Raw genomic sequence first — 23697 nt, forward strand, 5'->3', positions numbered from 1 at the left:
GTGTACAATCACAAAAACTAGGCCATCTTCCACTTTGGTGCACGAAACGGAAAAGCACAGAGACTAGTGTTGACATTCAAAGGGACTACAGCATTCTTGTGCTGTACACATGTCACTGAAGGCCAACAAGTGGAAACAGCAAGCAATCAAAATAAATGGTATTTTAGCCTCTATTATGACTAGGCTTTGAGTGTAGGAATAAGGAGGTCTTATTACTCAAAGAATAACTTACCATGAAGTGTGTGTACCAATGAGTCATCTAGAGTCATAGAAAAGTACAAAACAGAAACAGGCCCTTCAGCCCATCGTCCATGCTGAGCTATTTAAGTTGCCTACTACCATTAACCTGCACTGAGAATATAGCCCTCAATAATCCTCCCATCCATGTACCCATCCAAACTTTTCTTTAACATAGAAACATAGAAAAACTACAGCACAATACAGGCCCTTCGGCCCACAATGCTGTGCCGAACATGTACTTACTTCAGAAATTACCTAGGGTTACACATAGCCCTCTATTTTTCTAAGCTCCATGTACCCATCCAGGAGTCTCTTGAAAGACTCTACCATCGCCGGCAACCCATTCCACGCACTCACCATTCTCTCCGTAAAAAAACTTACCCCTGACATCTCCTCTGTACCTGCTTCCAAGTACCTTAAAACTGTGCCTTCTTGTGATAGCCATTTCAGCCCTGGGAAAAAGCCTCTGACTATCCACACGATCAATGCCTCTCATCATCTTGTACACATCTATCAGGTCACCTCTTATCCTCCATCGCTCCAAGAAGAAAAGGCCAAGTGCACTCAATCTATTCTCATAAGGCATGCTCCCCAATCCAGGCAACATCCTTGTAAATCTCCTCTGCACCCTTTCTATGGTTTCCACATCCTTCCTGTAGTGAGGTGACCAGAACTGAGCACAGTACTCCAAGTGGGGTCTAACCGGGGTCCTATATAGCTGTAACATTACCTCTCAGGTCTTAAACTCAATCCCACAGTTCATGAAGGCCAATGCTCCGTATGCGTTCTTAACCACAGAGTCAATCTGCGCAGCAGGTTTGAGTGTCCGATGGACTTGGACCCCAAGATCCCTCTGATCCTCCACACTGCCAAGAGTCTTACCGTTTATACTATATTCTGCCATCATATCTGACCTACCAAAATGAACCACCTCACACTTATCTGGGTTGAACTCCATCTGCCACTTCACAGCCCAGTTTTGCAACCTATCAATGTCCCGCTGTAAATTCTGATAGCCCTCCACACAGTCCACAACACGCCCAACCTTTGTGTAATCAGCAAATTTACTAACCCATCCCTTCCCTTGCTCATTCAGGTCATTGATAAAAATCACAAAGAGAAGGGATCACAGAACAGATCCCCGAGTCACACCACTGGTCACTAACCTCCGTGCAGAATATGACTTATCTACAACCAGTCTTTGATTTCTGTGGGCAAGCCAGTTATGGATCCACAAGGCAATGTCCCTTTGGATCCCATGCCTCCTAACTTTCTCAATAAGCCTTGCATAGGATACCTGATCAAATGCCTTGTTGAAATCCATATATACTACATCAACTGCTCTACCTTCATCAACGTGTTTAGTCACTTCCTCAAAAAATTCAATCAGGCTCGTAAGGCACGACCTACCTTTGACAAAGCTATACTGACTATTCCTAATCATATTATGCCTCTCCAAATATTCTTAAATCCTGCCTCTCAGGATCTGTTCCATCAACTTACCAACCACAGAAGTAAGACTCACTGGTCGATAATTTCCTGGGCTATATTTACTCCCGTTCTTGAATAAGGGAACAATATCTGCAACCTTCCAATCCTCCGGAACCTTCCCCCGTCCCCATTGATGATGCAAAGATCATTGCCAGAGGCTCAGTAATCACCTCCCTCACCTTCCACAGTAACCTGGGGCACATCTCGTCAGGTCCCGGAGACTTATCCTACTTGATGCGTTCCAAAAGCTCCAGGACATCCGCTTTCTTAGTGTCTATATGCTCAATCTTTTCAATCCGCTATAAGTTATCCCTACAATCGCCAAGATCCTTTTCCATAGTGAATACTGAAGCAAAGTATTCAATAAGTACCTCAGCTATCTCCTCCAGTTCCATACACACTTTTCCAATGTCGCACTTAATTGGTCCTATTTTCTCACATCTTATCTAATGGCTCTTCACATACTTGTAGAATGCCTTGGGGTTTTCCTTAATCCTGCTCGCCAAGGCCTTCTCATGGCCCCTCCTGACTCTCCTAATTTCGTTCTTAAACTCCTTCCTGCTAGCCTTATAATCTTCTAGGTATCTGCCATTACCTAGTTTTTTGAACCTTTTATAAGCTTTTCTTTTCTTCGACTAGATTTTTAACAGCCTTTGTACACCACGGTTCCTGTACCCTACCATCCTTTCCCTGTCTCATTGGAACGTACCTATGCAGAACGCCACACAAATAAGCCTTGAACATTTGTCACGTCTGCCGTACATTTCCCTGAGAATCTCTGTTCCCAATTTATGCTTCCAAGTTCCTGCCTGATAGCTTCATATTTCCCCTTACTCCAATTAAAAGCTTGCCTAACTCGTCTGTTCCTATCCCTCTCCAATTCTATAGTAAAGGAGAGAGAATTGAGATCACCATCTCCAAAATGCTCTATCACTGAGAGACCTGACACCTGGCCAGGTTCATTTCCCAATACCAGACCAAGTACAGCCTCTCCTCTTGTAGACTTATCTACATATTATGTCAGGAAACCTTCCTGAACACAACTAACAAACTCCCAATCGATATTTGGAAAATTAAAATCTCCCACCACGACAACCCAGTTAGTATTACACTTTTCCAGAATCTGTCTTCCTATCTGCCTCTCGATGTCCCTGTTACTATTCGGTGGTCTATAAAAACCACCCAGTAGAGTTATTGACCCCTTCCTGTTTCTAACTTCCACACACAGAGACTCAGTAGACAATCCCTCCATGACTTCCTCCTTTTCTGCATCTGTGACGCTATCTCTGATCAACAGTGCCACGTCCCCACCTCTTTTGCCTCACTCCCTGTCCTTTCTGAAACATCTAAAGCCTGGCACTCTAAGTAACCATTCCCACCCCAGAGCCATCCAAGTCTCTGTAACGGCCACAACATCATAGCTCCAAGTACTGATCCACGCTCTAAGCTCATCCACTTTGTTCATGATGCTTCTTGCATTAAAATAGGCACACCTCAAACCATCAGTCTGAGCGCGTCCCTTCTCTATCACCTGCCTATCCTCTCTTTCACACTGTCTCCAAGTTTTCTCTATTTGTGAGCCAACCGCCTCTTCCCTAGTCTCTTCAGTTCGGTTCCCACCCCCAACAATTCTAGTTTAAGCTCTCACTAATAGCCTTAGCAAACCTCCCTCCAGGATATTGGTCCCCCTGGGATTCAAGTGCAACCCGTCCTTTTTGTACAGGTCCTGCACGCCCCAAGAGGTCCCAATGATCCAGAAATCTGAATCCCTGCCCTCTGCTCCAATGTCTCAGCCACGCATTTATCCTCCACCTCATTCTATTCCTATTCTCACTGTCGTGTGGCACAGGCAGCAATCCCGAGATTACTGCCTTTGAGGTCCTGCTTCTCAACTTCCTTCCTTACTCCCTGTAGTCTGTTTTCAGGACCTACTTCTTTTTCCTACCTCTGTCATTGGTACCAATATGTACCACGACCTCTGGCTGTTCATCATCCCACTTCAGGATATCATGGATGTGATCAGAAACATCCCGGAACCTGGCACCTGGGAGGCAAACCACCGTCCGCGTTTCTTTTCTGTGTCCACAGAATCGCCTGTCTGACCCCCTAACTATAGAGTCCCCTATCACCACTGCCATCCTCTTCTATTCCCTACCCTTCTGAGCCACAGGGCCAGACTCTGTGCCAGAGGCTCAGCCGCTGTTGCTTCCCCCAGGTAGGTTGTCCCCCCAACAGTACTCAAATAGGAGTACTTATTGTTAAGGGGGGCAGCCACAGGGGTACTCTCTAGTGTCTGACTCCTGCCCTTCTCTCTCCTGACTGTTACCCACTTATCTGTCTCCTTCCCAAGGCCCCGGTGTGACTATCTGCCTATAGCTCCTCTCTATCACCTCCTCAATTTCCCTGACCAGATGAAGGTCACTGAGCTGTATCTCCAGTTCGCTAACCTGGTCCCTAAGGAGCTGCAACTCGACGCACCTGGTGCGGATGTGGCCATCCGGGAGGTGGGAGTCTCCCGGACTTCCCATATCTGACACCCAGCACAGAACACCGGTCTCACACACTTACTTCCTGTTTCTATTCCTCAGAGGTAACTTACCTCGCCTCGACCCGTTATCGCCGAAGCCCGAATGAGCCATAGTCCTACCACTCTGCCTCAGATCACTTACATCGATGACCGCTCCTTTGATGACTGCTCCATTAGGCAGTGTCTCCCTTTTATGCCTGAACCCTTCCTGCTATTTAACTCACAATTGGTGCTCCAGTTATAGCCGCTGACAGGCCACGTACAATGGATTAACGCCCTCGAAGCTCCCTTTTTAAATAACCGCTGCCGACCTGCGAGAAATCCCTCTCGGTAAAGCTCTCTTGACGCTGCTGATAGGCCAAGTGAAATTGAGCTCACATGCACCACTTGCGCTGGCAGCTCATTCCACACTCTCACCACCCTCTGAGCGAAGAAGTTTCCCCTCAAACCTTTCACCCTTAACCCATGACCTCCTTGAACTCCTACCCAACCTCAGTAGGAAAATGTCTGCTTGCATTTACCCTGTCTATACCCTTCATCATTTTGTACATCCCTATCAAATTTCCCCTTAATCTTCTACTTTCCAAGGAATAAGGTCCCGACCTATTCAATCTTTCCATACAACTCCAGACTCAGCAACATCCTTGTAATTTTTTCTGTACTCTTTCAACCTTATTTACATCTTTCCTGTAGGTAGCTGTCTAAAGCTGCACACAATACTCTAAATTTGGCCTCAATCAAGTCTTTTACAACTTCAACATAACATCCCATCTCCATAAATCAAAGTACTGAGTACAGGGGGCCAATGTGCCAACAGCTTTCTTTATGACCCTGTCAACTTGCAACACCATTTTCAATGAATTATGGACCTGTATTCCCAGATCCCTTTGTTCTACCATCCTCCTCAGTGCCCTACCATTCATTGTGTAAGACCTACTCTGGTTGGTGTGCAGCTCCTCACAAGTATCTGCATTAAATTCCAGCGTCTATTTTCCAGCTGGTCCAGATCCCACTGCAATCCATGATAGTCTTCCTCACTGTCCACGACACCCCCAGTCTTGGTGTCACCCACAAATCTGCTGATCCAGTTAACCATATTATCATCGAGATCACTGATATAGTTAACAAACAATAATGAACCCAACACTGATTCCTAGTCAGCCACTCCACTAGTCAGAGGCCTCCATTCAGAGAGGCAACCATCTACTAGCACTCTTATGGCTTCTTTCACAAAACCAATATCTAATCCAATGTACTACCTCACTCTGAATGCTAAGCGACTGAACCTTCTTTACCAACCTCCCAATGTGGGACCTTGTCAAATTCATGTAGACAACAACCCCTGCCTTGCCTTCATCAACTTTCCTGCTAACTTCCTCAAAAAACTTTCAGACTAGTTAGAAAAGGGGTTAGACAGACTGAAAACATGCTCTTTCGAGAACTTAAAAGATTTCACTGAAAATTGTGACTTTTTTCAAGGGGCTTGTCTGACAAGTTTCAAGGATGAGTTTTCCCTTGACTGAACCATTTAGGACTAGGGGCATAGCTGTTAAAGACTGGAGAAATCGTTCCTTATCTCACTAACAGGGTGGTGAAGTTTTGGAATTCTGTATTCTTGGTGGCTGTGATACATCAGTAATTGTATTCAATCAAAACAGATGGATAGATTTCTTGGCACATTGGCAATCAAAAGTAGTATGGATACTGTTGGAAGTAGCACTGAGATAGAACAACTGCAATGACAAGTCAAGTGGTGCAAAAGGGCCACATGATCTACTCTGTGGGGAGGTGGGGATTCAGCTCCTGGATCTAATATTCCCATAACCAAATAAAAAATGACAAACAGCTTCACATCTAGTAACATTTTATGGTGATATAGAAAATCCAGCAGCCAGTGGATAAATACAAAAATCAGTGGGATGGATATTAAATAATTTGCTCCAGTGAAATTGGAATAAGGAAACAAGGAATCGGTATCACTGAAAACACCTTTACTGAGGTAAATTGTGTTAAATTACCGCCACAAACAGTGAGGGAGTGAGTGATAGCAAGGCGAGTTCAAGGGATAAGCTGATGTGTTACAGAATCGCTGCAGATGGAATAAGCAATTTGGAGAGAAGTCAGGGTAGAGGAGTCTCGGTGCTTGTACAACTGGCCGGGGGCAAGGTTGGATCGCTCTGGGCACCGAGAGAAGAAGTCAGGGCAAAGGAGTTCTGATGCCCATACAAATGGCCCAGGTGCAAGGTTGGATTCCTCTGGTCACTGAGCTGATCTGAAGAGCTTAAGAGCAACTTTGGACTGCATAGCGAAATCTGAGTCTAGAATGAGCTACAGGACGGCATGGACTAGACCCGAGCCCTTAGCAGCAGCTAGGTCTTAGTGCGAGGTATGATCTGCTGTTTAAACAACTTAAACACTGGGACCATGCTGACTTTGTCCTATCTTATCCTGTGTCACCAAGTTACTCTATAACCTCATCCTTAACAGTTGACTCCAACATCTTCCCAGCCACTGAGATCAGGTTAACTGGTCTATAATTTCCTTTCTGCTGCCTTTCTCCTTTCTTAAACAGTGGAGTGAAATTTGCAATTTTCCAGTCCCCTGGTACCATGCCAGAGTCCAATGATTTTTGAAAGATCATTACTAATACCTCCATGATCTCTACCACTACCTCTTTCAGAACCCTAGGGTGCAGTTCATCTGGTCTGGGTGACTTATGTACCTTAAGTCTTTCAGCTTATTGAGCACCTTCTTCCTTGTAACAGTAACTGCACTCACTTCTCCTCCCTCGCACCCTTCAACATCTGGCACACCGCTAGTGTCTTCCACAGTGTTGCAAAATACTCATTTAGTTCATCTGCCAACTCCTTGTCCCCCATTATTATTTCTCCAGCTTCATTTCTAGCGGTCCTATATCCACTCTCATCTCTCATTTTTTTGTTTTTTTACATAGTCGAGAAAGCTTTTACTATCCACTTTGATATTGCTTGCTAGCTTGCTTTCATATTTCATCTTTTCCCTCCTAATGATTCTTTTAGCTGCTCTCTATAGGTTTTTAAAAGCTTCCCAATCCCGTGTCTTACTACTAATTTTTGCATTGTTGCATGCCCTCTCTTTTGCTTTTACATTAGCTTTGCCTTCCCTTTGTCAGCCACGGTTGTACTATTTTGCCATTTCAGTATTTCTTCATTTTTGGAATACATCTATCCTGCACCTTCCTCATTTTTCCCCAGAAACTCATGCCATTGCTGCATCAAGGGCTCCATTCTCTGACTAATAGCACGGGGGGAGGGGGGGGAGTGAGGAAGAGAAACCACCACTCGCCAAGCTCAGAAGTAAGCTTATGACACTGCACAGAGCAGAATGGCATAGAAGATGGAGAAGAGAGAGAGCCAGGAAACGAGTTGCCTTTATTGTGAACCCGTATGGATTCCCCAAGCAGATGCAAGGACAGAGAGATAGCAGGCACCTCACAAGCTCCAAACGAGAGATGGATCTACATGCTCAGAACTCCCTCCGTGACTCAGAGGGAGCAGGAGCCAGGACACAATAGCACCCTGCCAAATCTTCCTCCTCCTCCTCCTCCTGCTGTTTGAGTTCACAGGCAAGAAGCCTTGCTAGAAGGAGATCCAGGAAGTAGTCAGAGAGGCCACAGGTTCTGTCCCTAGTCCCAGCAGAGTACTCCACAAGGTGTAAAAGCACTGCTCTAAGCTCCCCCAGCTAATTCGGAAATCCCTTGCGTTGGGGAAAGGTCGCGCACTGATAGAGGTGGGCATAGGAAATCTGGAAATCCGAAAGAGAGCCCCAAGCACACTGAGCAGCTTAGATACATCCCACTGCTCAGAGTGGAAGGAAGATACGTTTCAATATCGCCTGAGTTTCTCCTCAAAAAATGGCTACATTGATACAACTGTATGGAAAGGAGAGATTCCCTGAGCGCCAGAGTGCCAGGAACACGCGGGTGTGGATTCACAGCTGATCAGGGAAGCGAGCAAAGGAAAGGGAAACCTAGCTGTACTATGATGTGACCTTGCCAACTCATACAGGTCATTACCACACAAGCTGGTGGAGATCGCGCTGAACCGACATCATGTTTAAAGGAAGATAAAGAACCTCATCCTGGACTACTATAGGAACTTCGGATTGAGACTCTCCTCAGGAACGACCACGCCAAGCTTGCATGGGTTCAAAAAGGATATTATAACCCGATGCACAATCTCAGTGATCCTCTTCTCCCGATCGGGAACATGCTGGTTAAGTGGAGTGCAACAGCTCCCAATCCAAGACCTTATTGATGACCTCCTGGTGACACCTACACCACTCCCAGGCAGTAGATGGATTCCCTCCCCCCCCAGGGGCTCGAGAAGATCACTGCATGGGCAAGGTTGAACTTTATAAGCTGGACAGATCCAGGTCTCTGGTGTTAAAGTAAGGCAGACTTATGGACAAGTTTCATTTCTCCTTGGGTGGTATTGATAGCTCATCCATCTGAGAAACCAGTCAACATCCAGGGGTAGATTTTTGACAGCAGCCTGAGATGTGGCTGCCACCCAGAAGAACACCAAGGAGTTAGAAGCCTGGCTCACCAGTGTGGACAAGTCAGGCCTACCTGGCAAATTCAAGGCCTGGATTTGCCAGCGTGGCATCCTTCCCAAATCCTCTGATCCACTCTAATATATATGGCACCCATTTCAACAATTGAGGCTCTTGAAAGAAAGATCAATGGCTACCTTTGAAGATGGCTGGGCCTCCCATGTAGCCTGAACAGCATTGCTCTGAATGGGAAGAGGAACAAACTGCACTTTCCCTCCAGTGGACTGAACAAGCAGTTTAGGGTTTCCCAAGAGAATTGCTGCTGTCCAGAGATTCCACTGACCCCAAAGTCTCAAGAGTAGGCACTGAAGTCCAGACACGCAGGAAGAGGAGGTGGTGATGGCCAAGTCACGTCTGAGGCACAGGGATCTGGCAGGGACACAGTCGGCTGGTCAGGTGGGGCTTGGCAGCTTCCATTCAACCTATTTTGGGCCCAGGGCAGGGACAGACGCAAACTGCTCCAGAAAGAAGTGCGAGCAGCTGTCGAGGAAGTACGTACCACCAGGATGGTGGAAATAGGGCCGCGGGGAGCTTGGACAAGGTGGGAGGGCATGCTGAAGAGGGAGATCTCCTGGTCCAACATCTGGCAGGCAGCACACCAATGCATCGTTTATGATTCAGGCTACGTACAATGTCCTGCCCAGTCTAGCAAAGTTTTTTTGCTTGGGACAAAAGTGAGGCACCACTGTGTCCTCCCAGCCCTGACAGACTCCGGAACACATCATCAGCACCCTGGCAGAAGGCCACTACCACTGGTGCCAAGAGCAGGTGCTGGAGCCAGTGGTTGAAAATATCTCCTCGGCCATGAACAACAGTAAGCACTTCCATCAACCCAGATAGCCCATAGCCTTAGTCAAAGCTAGAGACCAACCACAGCCTCAGCCCAGGTCACCAGCAGGCTTGCTCGCAACAGCGTCTGACTGGCAACTGAAAGTCGATCCTGGCAAGCAATTAAAAGTTCCCTGACTTCATCGTATTATCATCACTGAGGCCTGACATGGTCAGTCTGTCAGAAACCTCAAAGCAGGTGCTCATGGTAAAACTGACAGTGCCTTGGGAAGACTGTATTTGAGCACAAGGAGGGGCTGGTGGAGCAGTGAAAGGGGTGGACAGCACAGTGTAAGCCTCGAGAGAGGGGGTGTAGAGGTTTAGCTGGCTGCTCGCTCTGCAGAACCTACTCTCTGCTCAGCATTGCAAGGGCTACAGAGAGAAGAGCCATCAGGACCGTCACACAGGCTGCTGAGCGTGCTTCCAGATGGCTCTGGATTGAGAGGTGGACCAATGATAGGACACAGGCTGGGACCTGATCAACCCCGGCTGGGTCGCCTGGGTGAGTGTGTCTGAGGGTGAACGTCCAAAAACACCCGATGACCTCAGGATACATCACTGATGTCTTCCCAGAGCATCCTAGGATGTATCTCAGCTTCAAATCAATCCTTGAAATCAATCATTTTAACAGATCAGAATGCTACTTAAAATTTTTTTTTTAAAGTTAGTAACAATCATTTATCAATCACATTGTGACTATAAAGGTGAAGGTTATTGCATTCTTACAGGGGCATTTTTCCCAGTGAAATAGCTGAATACAGTACTTTATTTAATACTAGCAGTCGATACAAAAACTGTCCCTTGCACCATTGAAAGACCATGAGCTCTTCCTTGAACTGACAATCTATCCCACAGCTAATAAAACAGCTTCTATTTTTGCCTAATGTGTACTGTCATCCATTGAGTTGCAATGGGCTACACAGTTGATTTCTCTTAAGAGTTCCTCATCACTATGTTGCCATGGAATGTCACCCTGTGAAGGAAAGTAACAGAAAGAATAGGAACCAAGAAAAGAGTGCTCCATTTGTTGCTCTGAAGCTATCCTACCAGTCAACGGTTCTCCAATATTGTGGCAGATTTCTTGCTTATTCTCTGGAGTTCAAAAGGTTCTGTCACTGAGGGACAATGGTGAAAACAGACAGGAAGCTACAGTAGAGTTAATTAGGTAGCACTTGAAGCATGAGATATCAGTGCCTTCGAATAATACCAAAGGGTTAGTCAATGCCCTCTATAAGCGCACTTCCATTCTTAATGAAAACAACCAAAGAATCTGGCAGAGATAGAGTGCACATTGCCAAATTCCATAATATTTTACTCTCATCATCTCTGCACACTTCAATACTGGAAGGGAAGTATAGGAAAGGACTAGGAATTCAAACATGAGCATTCAAAGCTGTCCCATCATTAAAGCAGATCATGTTTTTCTTACCTCTCTTTCTCTCTCAAATGTCTTAATACCTTGACAAATTTTGGAAATTTTTGTTAAAGAAAGACTTGAAAATTTCAACTAACCAGTATTCACATACTTCTGGAAGAGAATTTTCCTGATTTCTACCACCTTTCCTCTAATTTTATAGTGTCTCTTCTTGATATATTCTCCTTCAGGAGAAACAGATTCTTCTTGCCCGCTCTATTAAATTTTAGCTTTTAAAAATTTTGATCAAATAACTCCTACAATTAATAACTTAAAAGAACACCAACATTTTAATGGAACCTATGATTTATTTTTATAAAATCCAAAGCACATTGTTCACACAATCATTAAACACCTTTGTTTTACTAATGTGCAATGCAATTTTCATACAAGAGTTCCAGATTAGTTAGATCACCACCAGAAGGAAACTTTCATCAACTACTTACAATGCGACCAAAACATTACATAAACAAAAATCTGAACTCATAAAACTGGGTATTATTTAAAAAGCTGCAACATGTGTACTACCTGTGGAGAAAAGGCAGAACTACAACGTTGCAATGAATTAGCTCCAGAGTTGCTCCAGTTCACTGCTTGAGCTGACTGCCACTCCAAAACGGTGTTCATACTATCCTGACTGAAAGCTTCTTCATCGTGGATCTCAGGCACCTACAAAACAGTTGCAATTATACAGTAAGTGTCCAGCAACGATCCCTAATATCAGTGAACAATTCAAGCTTTGCAGTCCGTCCCTTCCAATGTATAGATATATTGCTTCATTTTACAGTTACTGCATTCAAGATTTCTGTCTTGTGACAACTGATTATCGATGGTCTTTTACAGATCAAGGAACATCAAAGTTCAAGGTAAATTTATTATCAAAGTATGTACATGTAAATCTGATTCTGATTCTACCCTGAGATTCATTTGCTTGCAGGCGTTCACTGTAGAACAAATACAATAGAATCAATGAAAAACTACACACACACACAAACTGTGCAAATACTAAATAAATAAATAGCAAATAAATAATACTGAGAGCACGGATTCTACAGTCCTTGAAAGTGGGTCTATAGGTGTGGGATCGGTCCCATGTGGAGGTGAATGAATTATCAATGCTGTTTCAGGAGCCTGATAGTTGAAGGGTAATAACTGTTGCTGAAACTGAAGGCTCCTGTAACTCCTTCACAATGGCAGCAGCAAGATGGGAGCATGGCCCGGATGGTGGGAGCCCTCAATGATAAGTACGGCTTTCTCGCGGCTGTTCTCCTTGTATTTGTGCTCAGAAGCTGGAAGGGCTTTACCTGTGATGGAGTGGGCTGTACCCATTACATTTTGTAGGCTTGTCCATGCACAGTGAATATGACTCTCCTTTTATTCCTTGTGTTTTGCACTCAGATTAAAAGCACCTTCACAGCATACTGTGCCATTTACTAATAGGAAAGGTCCTTAAAATTGCTCACTCAACTTTTGTGGTAGTTAAAAACCCAATCAAGTGTTCATTTATAACTTATGTCTCTGGAAAATTGTTCATTTTTTAATGCTCTGTATACAACATACTGAAAATATTAATCATTTATTTAGGTACTTACATCAGTGTCAGAGGCATCACATTCAAAAGCTTCTTGTGTGCGCTGCGATCTTTCGAAATTTCTTTGATACTTGCACTCCACCTCTGAATCATACTCATTTGAATCCCTCATGGTGGACATACCACTGTCGAAGCAGCTTTCGGATAAGCTTTCAACCTCGCAGCTGATTCTGTGCATGGGATCACACACAGAAAGTGACTCATAGTCTTCACCTTGGTAAGACGATCTGGATGACCTATCAAAAAAAAATGCTGTTTGTCACTATCATTGGAGTTTAGAGTTGATAGATTTATACTCTTTAAGGCAACCCAAGCACCTCTCAGAAGGAATCTTAGGGATATTCTACGCCATGGGCTCCAATGTTTTTAATAACTCTAGAAGGTTAAGCTATTTCTGAGCTCAGCTAAATACTTAACAGATTAGCCTTCTTCAGATTTGGTCCCAAAGTGTTGCAGTCAGATAGATATCTACGTGAAATGAAGATATTTCTTGTATTTTAATACCTAGCTGTGGTGTGGTCATTAAATTTAAAAACTTTCTGATAAAAGAAAAATCATCTGAAATAATTCATACTGGGTTAGAGGATGCTAGGGCATCAACATTGAAGGAATTACCATCGCTAAGAGCCATTTCTACCGATCACTGAAGTCTCCCAGATACTACCCATGTTATGATTCATGATCGACTTTGTCATATACTAATCATAAACCAACTTCTAAGAAAAATGTCAATGCCACTTGTTAAGCAGGTAAATTTTTAGTCTGCTCCAGATTAAATTATTGAATTTGACCACTTTCAGAATGATTCTCACTTTTTATTTTGTCATAAGGTTATGTACACAAAATATAGCAGACAGGTAGATGCTAATCCATTTACAATAAGGGGGAGTGGGGGTCAATGTAATTCATTACCAAAATGTACATCACCATTTGACCTACTAAATACACTCCATGACTACTTTATTAGGTACACCTTCCTTTCTAGTCATAATGAACTGTCTTGGCCCAAAATGACTGTTTATTCATTTTCACAGATGCTGCCCAACCTGCTGATTTTCTACAGCCTTTTGTGTGTTGCACCTGCTTGTGATTGCAAATGTCTAATCAGCCAATCATGTGACACCAACTCAATGCATAAGAACCATACAGACATGGTCAAGATGTTCAGTTGTTCAGACTAAACATCAGAATGGGAAAGGAATGTGATCTAAGTCACTTTGAACATAGAATGATTGTTGGTGCCAGATAGGGTGGTTTGAGTATCTCAGAAACTGCTGATCTCCTGGGATTTCCATGCACAGCAGCCTCTAGAGCTTACAGAGAATGGTGCAAAAAACAAACAAAAAAAATCAGTGCATGGCTATTCTGTGGCCAGAAACACATTGCTAATGGGAGAGGTCAAAGGAAAAAGGCCAGGCTGATTCAAGCCAACAAGAAGATGACAGTAACTCAAATAACCACGTGTTACAACAGTGGTTTGCAGAAGAGCATCTCTGACAACATGTCAAACCTTCAAGTGGATGGGCTACAGCAGCAGAAGACCATGAACATATAAAGTGGCTACTTTATAAGGTATAGAAGGTAACAAATTAAGTGGCCACTGAGTATTAATCTGGTTTTCTTAGGATCTTCATAGTGCTGGACTAGTATAATTAAGTTTCCAGTGTCCCCATTTAGTTTAAAAGGAACATGGGAAATAGAACCCAGTGAGCAGGTGTCAAAATGATAAAGTTTACATTTTCTGAAATTATACTTCATTTGCTAGAAACTTCATTTGCTAGAAACTTCCCTTCCCACCTATTTATGTCCCTTTGAAAACCCCTCCCCCCACCTTCACAACTTAAATGCCTTACCCACCTTTGCGTCAAAAACAAATTTAGCAGTCATTGGTCCCTTCCTCCAAGTCATTTATGCTAACTGTAAAAATTTAACAATCTAGCATGTCTGTGTGGCATCTAGCCAACTAGGGGAAAAAAAAGCATTTAGCCTAACATTTTCCCGTGTGACATCCAAACTTCCATCCATGCAAATGTTACTTTCTACATTGTGATCTTTATTTTCCATAATAGCCTTGATGTGCCATTCAGGTCATCCATCTTTATAACCCACTGGTCTTTCAAGAGAAAATTGTGACGTGTGAAGATGCTTACCTGTCATATAACATATGAGGAGAATGACACTCATTCAGTTTTGGGCTACTCCTTAACGTAGCAGATCCTGGTGATGAACGCTGTAATACAAAAAAAATCATTTGCACATAACAGTATCTTAGTGTGAAACTGCTGGGTTCACCTGTTAAAGTTTCTAACACTTAAAAAGTAGTTACATGGAGAAATGGGTTAGCTTTGCCTTCTTTCAGAGATCTTTCAGTTCAACAGGTTTCTTTCTGACAGCTAAAATAGCCCCAAGAGTACCTTTGCTACTTCAAGTCCATTTAAGAACAAAGGAAAATCATGTTCACAGCACATTGGGAGCCAATCTGATGGTTTAATCAAAAGCTGCAAGAGAATTGACTCAAGAACAAAGTAGAAAATTACAAGCAATGTGCTAGATGTATCTCAAGATGAAGTTAGACTAAAAAGGGAGAGGTGCATTTCTATAGGACCATAAGACATAGAAGCTGAATTAGGCTATTTGGCCCATCAAATTTGTTCCATCATGGCAGATTTATTATCCCTCTCAACCTCATTCTCCTGCCTTCGTCCTGTGACGTTTGCCACCCTGGCTGATCAAGAACCTTTCAACCTCAGCTTTAAATATACCCAATGACATGGACTCCACATCCGTCCATGGCAACGAATGCCACAGGTTCACCATCCTCTGGCTAAAGAAATTCCTCATCTCTGTTCTAAAAGGACATCCCTCTTACGAGTCTGTGATGTCTGGTCCTAGACTCCCCCACTATAGAAAACATCCTCTTCACGTCCACACTATGTAGGCCTTTCAATATTTGATAGGTTTCAATGAGATTTCACCCCCCCCGCCAATTTTCTACATTTCAGTGAGTAAAGGCCTAGGGCCATCAAACACTACTCATACATTAGACCTTTCATTCCCAGAATCATTCTTGTGAACCTCCTCTGGACCCCCTCCATGCCAGCACATCTTTTAGACAAAAGACTCAAAACTGCTCAGGATATTCCAAGTGCAGTCTGACCAATGCCTTTTAAAACCACACCATTATATTCTTGCTTTTATATGTTATTCCTCTCGAATTGAATGCTAACGTTGCATTCGCCTTCCTTATCACTGACTCAGCCCGCTAATTATCCTTTAGGGAAGCCTGCACGAGGATTCCCAAATCCCTCCACATCTAATTTTTGAATGTTCTCCCCATTTAGAAAATAGTCTATGCCTTTATTGCTTCTCCTAAAGTGCATGACCTAACACTTCCCTGCACTGTATCCCATCTGCCAATTCTTTTAATCTGTCTACATCCTTCTGTAGACTCCCTGCTTCCTCAATTCTACCTACTCCTCCACCTATCTTCATATTGTCCACAAACTTGGCCGTACCACCATCAATTTTGTCATCCAAATCATTGACATATAATATAAAAAGAATTGGTCCCAACACTGACCCCTGTGGAACACTACTATCGCTCGGCACCAACCAGAAAAGGTCCCCTTTATTCCCAATTGTTGCCTCCTGCTAGTCAGCAACTTTTCCATCCATGCTGGTATCTTTCCTGTAATACCATGGGTTCTTATCTTGTTAACCAGCTTCAAGTGCAGCACCCTTCTGAAAAGCCAAGTAAACAACATCCACAGACTCTTCTTTGTCTGTCCTGCCTGTTATTTCCTCAAAGAATTCCAACAGATCTGTCAGGCAAGGAAACCATGCAGACTTTGGCCTATTTTATCAAGTGCCTTCAAGGACTCCGACATAATGTATTCATTACACAACACCGAATCCAGAACCACCTTTTCTCTTGTGGACTCAACTACAAACTAATCTAAAAAGACACAAAGTAGACATTCTACAAATTCTCTCTCTTGGGACCAACCAGATTTTCCCAATCTATCTAGATATCGACATCCCCTATAACATTGACCTTTTACAAGCCTTTTCTATCTCCCATTATAATTTACACTGGCATCCTGGCTACTGCTTGATGGCATTTTCATAGCATAATCACTACAGACATTAACTGCAACAAGGCAGGTTTCTTCCAAGATGGGGCTGGAAATTATATATAGGCATCCGTTAGTCTCACGAGACCACGGATTTGCACCTTGGAAGGTTTCCAGGGTGCAGGCCTGGGCAAGGTTGTATGGAAGACTGGCAGTTGCCCTTGCTGCAAGTCTCCCCTCTCTGTTGTCCAAGGGAAGGGCACTAGGGCCGATACAGCTTGGCACCGGTGTTGTCACAGAGCAATGTGTGGTTAAGTGCCTTGCTCAAGGACACAACACGCTGCCTCAGCTGAAGCTCGAACTAGCGACCTTCAGATCACTAGACCCGTCACCGTAACCACTTGGCCACTTGGAAATATTTGGAAATTAAGTCAGGCTGCCATCTACTACTGAAAATAAATGGAGTTTATACATCGTCAAGGATTTCAAGCGTATAGAAAACACAACTTGCTAAATTACTAGACCGACTGATGGAGAGTGAGGTATGTTCACAAGCATTTCAGGCTTTGCTGGCACCATAGATGTGGACTTTGTGTGTTAATTATTGACCTTGAATGCAAAAAACCATCAAACTTGTGATACCACAAAAGATCGTGCCTCCTGTAGATGGAGGACTACATCCACCAAGGTCTCCAATGTTGCATTTGAAAACAAGAAGTTCATTTTCCCATGATATCCTATTGCTCTTCTAGTACAACTACCTCCAAAGTAACCAATGCAACACACTTTCGAGAGGGCAGGCATGATTCAGTAGACCAAGCTAGTTTAACATGCTACCAGTAATGAAAGTGGCCACTTATTGATGCGAAGAGCCACCAGTACTGTCTGGAAGTGCATATCATCACAGTAGCCTTGCAACATGAATTGCTCTCAGCCTGCAACTGACTGAACAGACACAAGATAATCATGCATAATGACACTGTTCCTTGACACTATCCAGTTTGGTCCCAGCATCTACAGAAACTGTCCTTCACTGCAACATCGGTCATGACTGATGTGCTGAACTATGGGAGACAGCTAAACTTCCCAGCTTAAACACTAGAGATTCTGCAGATACTGGATACTTTTTTTTAAAGTCAGAGGGTGGTGAATCTATGGAATTTGTTGCCACGGGGGGCAGTGGAGGCCAAGTCATTGGGTGTATTTAAGGCAGAGACCGATAGGTATCTGAGTAGCCAGGGCATCAAAGGTTATGGTGAGAAGGCGGGGGAGTGGAACTAAATGGGAGATTGGATCAGCTCATGATAAAGTGGCGGAGCAGATTCGATGGGCCAAATGGCCAACTTCTGCTCCTTTGTCTTATGGTCTTTGTCTTCCGGAAACCTTGAGCAACACACACAAAATGCTGGAGGAACTCAGCAGGTCAGGCAGCAACTATAGAGGGGATTAAGCAGTCAACACTTAGGACTGAGACACTTCACTATTTAACCCCTGCTTATTCCCAGTGCTGCCTGACTTGCCGAGTTCCTCCAGAATTTTGTGAGTGTTGCTGAACTCACTTCGGCACCTGTTTGAGACACATGTTGACACTCAAAGGAAAAGGCATATAAAGCAATGTTTACGAATGCAAATCTTGGAGGTAAACAAAGACAATCTGTTAGGTTAACTAGAGTGTGCTTCATACCCAGATAACAATGTACCTACCACAATCCACTTATACACTTCAGTTCAATACTCACCAGAGATCTATTATATTTGCTGAAGCTGTTTTCAAGAGCAGAGCGCAGCCCATCATTACTGTCATGTAACTTTCGATTAGCAGATCTGTTTTTTTTAAAGAAAACACTTATAACGACCAGATATTGCAAATTAATATAATATTAACACCTTACAAAATATTGAAATTTCACATTATATACCAAGGTAGATCGAGACAAAAACTCTACCAATGTACTCAGAATAAAATGTGATTTCAAATCCAATTCTTATATTTACAATTACTGATGCAAACAAAATTATATTTTAATAGATATGTCGGGGGGGGGAAGGGAGGTTTCATCACAGAAAAAAAAGAGTAAAAATGGCAGCTTGCCTTGGCTTAATTACAACAGAATCTTGATGAACTGACGAAGTAGGAAAGGAAGAGCACAGGGGTTCCCAACCTGGGTCCACGTACCTCTTGCTTAATGGTATCAGTCCATGGCAGAAAAAACGGTTGGGAACCCCATGGTTTTAGCTCAATGTTGCCTTTTGCTAAGTTAAAGCAGGGCAAGACATGCATTGTTAATGACAATGCCTGGAGAATGCAGTAGAACAGGAGATGCATACAAATAGTTCTCTGAGTGCGGTGATACAAGTAGGCAGGTTGGTGAAGATAGCACATAGCACACTGGCCTTTGTCAGTCAGGGCATTAAGTACAGGAGTTGAGATGTCAGGCTGTAAATATAGAAGGCATTGTGAGACCACACTTGAAATATTAAACACAGTCTGGTCGCCAAGCTATAGGAACAATGTCAATGAGCTGGAAAGGGTGAGAGAAAAAGTCATGAGGATGTTAGCAGGATCAAAGGGATTCAGTTACAAGGAGAGGTTGGATAGGCTGGGATTTTACCTGGAATAGTGGTGGTTGTGGGATCACAGAGGCATATAAATTCTGAGGGGTATAGGTACAGTGGGCGGACATAGTCTTGTTCCCCAGGATAGGAGAATCTAAAACTGAAGGACAGGTTTGTCACACACACACACAAAGAGTGTGGTGGTTCTATAGAAGTGTAAGAAGAATCTGTAGAGGCAAGTACAATTCTAACATTCCAAAGACACTTAGACAGGTACATGAATAGGAAAGGTTTAGGGGGATATGGGGCCAACGCAGGCAAATTGGTCAAACTCAGATAGATATTGTCAGTATGGACAACTTGGGCCAAAGCACCTGTTTCCTAACTCTTACACTTTATACAATTCTACAGATGGATCACTTGAAAAATATCATTTTCTAGAGTGCAAATTTTACTTCTACAATACTTCTCTTGGAGGGGAGGTGGCAGATTATGAAAGGTTTGTGAACAATTAAAGAACTACAGTTTTCGATAGAAACAGCAGCAACAGAGTTAACTGAAGGAACTGAAAGGATAGAAGGAATAAGTTAGGCAATCCTTGACACAGCCAAAGCATTAGTGATAATCCCAAAAATAAAGAACTCAAGTTAATGAATTTTAAATATCGTTAGACTGTGGTAACAACTTCCTTAGAGGTTTGCGAGATGAAAAGATAAACATCGTCCAGCATAAGAAAGAATTTCTAGATGAACACATTGAGTATCTCCAACATAATGTTAGCGAGCCTTGAAGTACAAAATACTCAACTATGTCTGTAAAGAATTAACCATTAATTATATAGTAATTAAAAACATAATTACTGAAGCATTTCAATTTGTCGTGTTAGGTTGTCTCTATCCTCCGTATACTCTCTAACCACATCATGGTCCCTGCAGTAAAAATAAAGAGTGTCAGATGAGAATTAAAACACATTGTACACAAAGCTGCACTGTGCACGTAAAGCAGGTATTTCTAGTTTTTTTTTACCTTTCTAAATTCAAACTCTGATCCATAAAATCACTTTTCAGAGCATCTACTTCACTCTGCAGCAACATTATTTCTGTTTGTGCTTCAAGTAATTCTTTCCTCAGCTTATCATTTTCCTAGAGAAAGAAAACAAGCATTGATCAGCTTTCACTACATTGCAGCCCTAAAAGGAAGCTACTACTAGTAGTTCCCTGGATAAAGTCAGGAGGTGTTGAATAGGTCCCACACCAGAGGACAACCTCAAACTTGTTGAAAGGAGATGGATTAGAGACTCAAGACTCAGCTTCAGAATCAGCTCATTCACACTAAGAGAAATAGGTATATTAGACATATTAAGATACAAAACACAAAACCCTGCCTCACAACACCCATTGCTTGGACACCATGGGAACAACTATTTCCCAATATCACAACAAGCTTTCCACCCAACTTGTGGCACAGGTAAAACTATCTCTAATGTTGGAAATAATATTGTAAGCATAACTAATTTTTGATGGGAAGTGTATACACTGGGCAGATCACAATGCTATTTGATACTATTAATTTAATGTGCAGAAATTCATGACATTGGCATCGAATGCCACGTAACACAAAATCTCTTGCCCAAATGATACAGTCGTTATTCAAATATAGAAATTCATAGTTAATGAGAGTCTCCCTCGATTTATAGGAACTTGTGTACAGTCCCACATCAACGATTCCACGTCATAATGAACCCAAATGTCAAATTGAAATTAAATATGAAAAAATGCATACACTGTAAACAAATATAAAATTAAAACCTTCAGCAGCAGAAACAATCTCCCACCAGCTACTCTGACAAGGTTACCTTAAAAATCCATTCTTGCAGGATTACAACACAACGAGGGGAATTTCTTGCTCCATACGCAGCATGCAGGACAGGCTGCTGAAGAGGCAGGAGGATAAAGGCAGTGTGTTTGGGAGCGGCAAAGGAAAGCTCAGAGCAGGCTGCCAACTTTGGGCAGCATTTACTTACCCAGACCCCAACACAAAACAGCTACTGCGAAACGTTGCAAACTCCAGCCATAATAAAGCGCATGATACTGTCCCATCAGCAAAGGCCAAGATCAACAATGACTCAGGCCAGTCCCAGGCTGTAGGTGGAGATGCCTGCAATACCTTTCATTTACAAAACCCCGTTGCATTACAAGAGGGTCGCAGATACCCTCTACTTTGCAAGGGCTGAATGAATAATGTTCTCCTTAGAGAGAACAAGGCAGTTTTGAGCAACATTCTACAGCAGAGGATGCTATTTAATGCATACACATTACAATGCAACCATGTCAGCTTGTTATTGTGGTGCATTTAAAAGGGATTCCAGTTCCTCAACAGGCAGAACAAGCATGGGCGTCTGTGTTCAGTATACTGACAGCCATTGTGGTGCCACCATTCTGCGGCAGTTAACTATGCCACCTGCACTGAAACCTGGACAATAAGAATGATAGAAAGCATTCCTATGCTTGGCTTTCACCAGAATGAAAGAGTAAATTATTGGAGGAAGTGATAAAAGCAGTGTTGACAGGAGTCTTGTACAAGCTGAAGGTAACTAACTTTAAGAAGTTGAAGATTTTGGAAAAAGAAAAAAACGTTGACGATAGAATACACATCCAGGTTTTCTTACAATGTGGCAACATTGGTGTGGAAATGTACACAAATTCAAATAAATGGAGGGAGAATCTCATTAACTTTGAATTTACACATTTGAATAACAGCTCTGTTCCACTTGGACTAGAGAGTTTGTGTGATGTGGCATTTGAAGATACCATGGATTTCTGTACTTCAAATTAACAAATCTTGCAGTGTCACTGTCAATTTAACAGAAATGACCAAAATTGGTCATTTATTACCCATAAGAATTAGGCATCCAAATAATTACAATTACAATATTAAGTTGACACTGTGCATATTGTTCAAAAAATTCAGAAGCAGCTACAATTTCACATACAAAAAATTTATTTAGAACAGGAGTTCCAAACCTTATTTATGCCATGAACCAATACCATTAAGTGAGGGGTCCATGGGCCCCAGCTTGAGAACCCCCAATTCCAAATAAAAAGCAATTATTGTCATTTTCATGTTAAATATCTTACTCCAGAAATCTGTCAAGCAATATTTGTTGGGCAATGATACACTTGGATATGAACTAAATAGTGTCCTCCTCTGTATACTGCATTTCATTGGCTTTGTATCTGTACTCGGCACGATGACAATAAAGTTGAATCTAATCTAATCTAATCTAATAATATCCCCTCTTGTTGTGCCACTGGGAAACTTGCCCCACAGTATCTGAGGAGAAGTCATTATGTGCTCTCAGAACAACTAAAGTTGATTTTACAATCCCTGTGATTTAAAGCTAACCTCCCAGAGCAGATCCCAACCGATCCTTGAGAACCCTGATCTGATTTAGGATAAATGTAGTCCATTACTACACACTTCCAGGCTTCTCGGCCAAGCCTCTACACAACCACCAAGGCATTTATCCATGACCCAACTTGCAATTGCAAGGCCACTCCATCATGCAACCACATTTTCAAATCATTTGTTATTTTTCTTCAAAGAGAAAAAAAACAGGTGTGCCCAGAGTTCTTACTCAAACTGCCATAGTATACAAATGCCAAATAGAATTTTTAAAATTTCTTTTCAGTTGAATGCTGCTGAGAGCTGTAGGACAAATCCATAGAAATTGTTTTACTTACTAGGGTGAAATCATTTATTTTTCTTTTTAATGCAATGCTTTCATCCCTTGAATTATCTGATCTGAATTGTTCTTCTAACTGTTAAGAAAAAAAAAGACAATTCAGGTTCTCTCATCATGATAAAGAAAGCATAATGGCAAGTAATTTTTATACAAAAGTTCACTATGTCCAACAAGGAAAAATAAAAATCATTAAAACCATGTCCACGTGCACTATCACTAGGGCAAGGACTTTCGTCTGGTGTAAGGTACTCTAGTGTGAAGCATCCAAGCCAAACTTGCCTGGATTTAGGGATTGTGCCCCCTGCAGACCTGCTGTCTGAAAACTGCCTGAACCTAGAGTCAGGGAGACAGAGACAAGGAAGTTGTCACATCCGGTACAGAGCGTTTGCTTGGTTACAAGAGGTACAATTATGCCGTGAATGGTTGCCCGTTATTCATTAAATTACCAGCAAGAGGTACAATTATGTCGTGAATGGTTGTCCGTTATTCATTAAACGAAATGTCCCAGGACAACACAGTGGCAAAAGGTCTGCATGCTTCTGCACCTGGGAACTTGCAGAAGGGTAAATGTATATCTTAAAACTATTAACGACTGAAAGAACTTTGCAGTTTGCAGATTGTGACCAGGTCAAACAAAAA

General features: G+C 42.7%; 1 protein-coding gene across 1 annotated transcript in view; it reads right to left on the minus strand.

Annotated features, from left to right (window-relative positions):
• Nucleotides 1–23697, minus strand: part of rasef (RAS and EF-hand domain containing) — a 77999-nt gene that overhangs the window by 18855 nt on the left and 35447 nt on the right. The window contains exons 5-11 of the mRNA XM_063069187.1: nt 23057–23134; nt 20340–20455; nt 20174–20242; nt 18497–18581; nt 14835–14914; nt 12686–12920; nt 11622–11762 (exon numbers count right to left, since the gene is read on the minus strand). Of these exons, the coding sequence (XP_062925257.1) occupies nt 11622–11762; nt 12686–12920; nt 14835–14914; nt 18497–18581; nt 20174–20242; nt 20340–20455; nt 23057–23134 (804 nt within the window). The remainder of the gene's footprint in view (nt 1–11621; nt 11763–12685; nt 12921–14834; nt 14915–18496; nt 18582–20173; nt 20243–20339; nt 20456–23056; nt 23135–23697) is intronic.

Source organism: Mobula hypostoma, chromosome 16 (genome assembly GCF_963921235.1).
Source record: "Mobula hypostoma chromosome 16, sMobHyp1.1, whole genome shotgun sequence".
NCBI classification, from domain to species: domain Eukaryota; kingdom Metazoa; phylum Chordata; class Chondrichthyes; order Myliobatiformes; family Myliobatidae; genus Mobula; species Mobula hypostoma.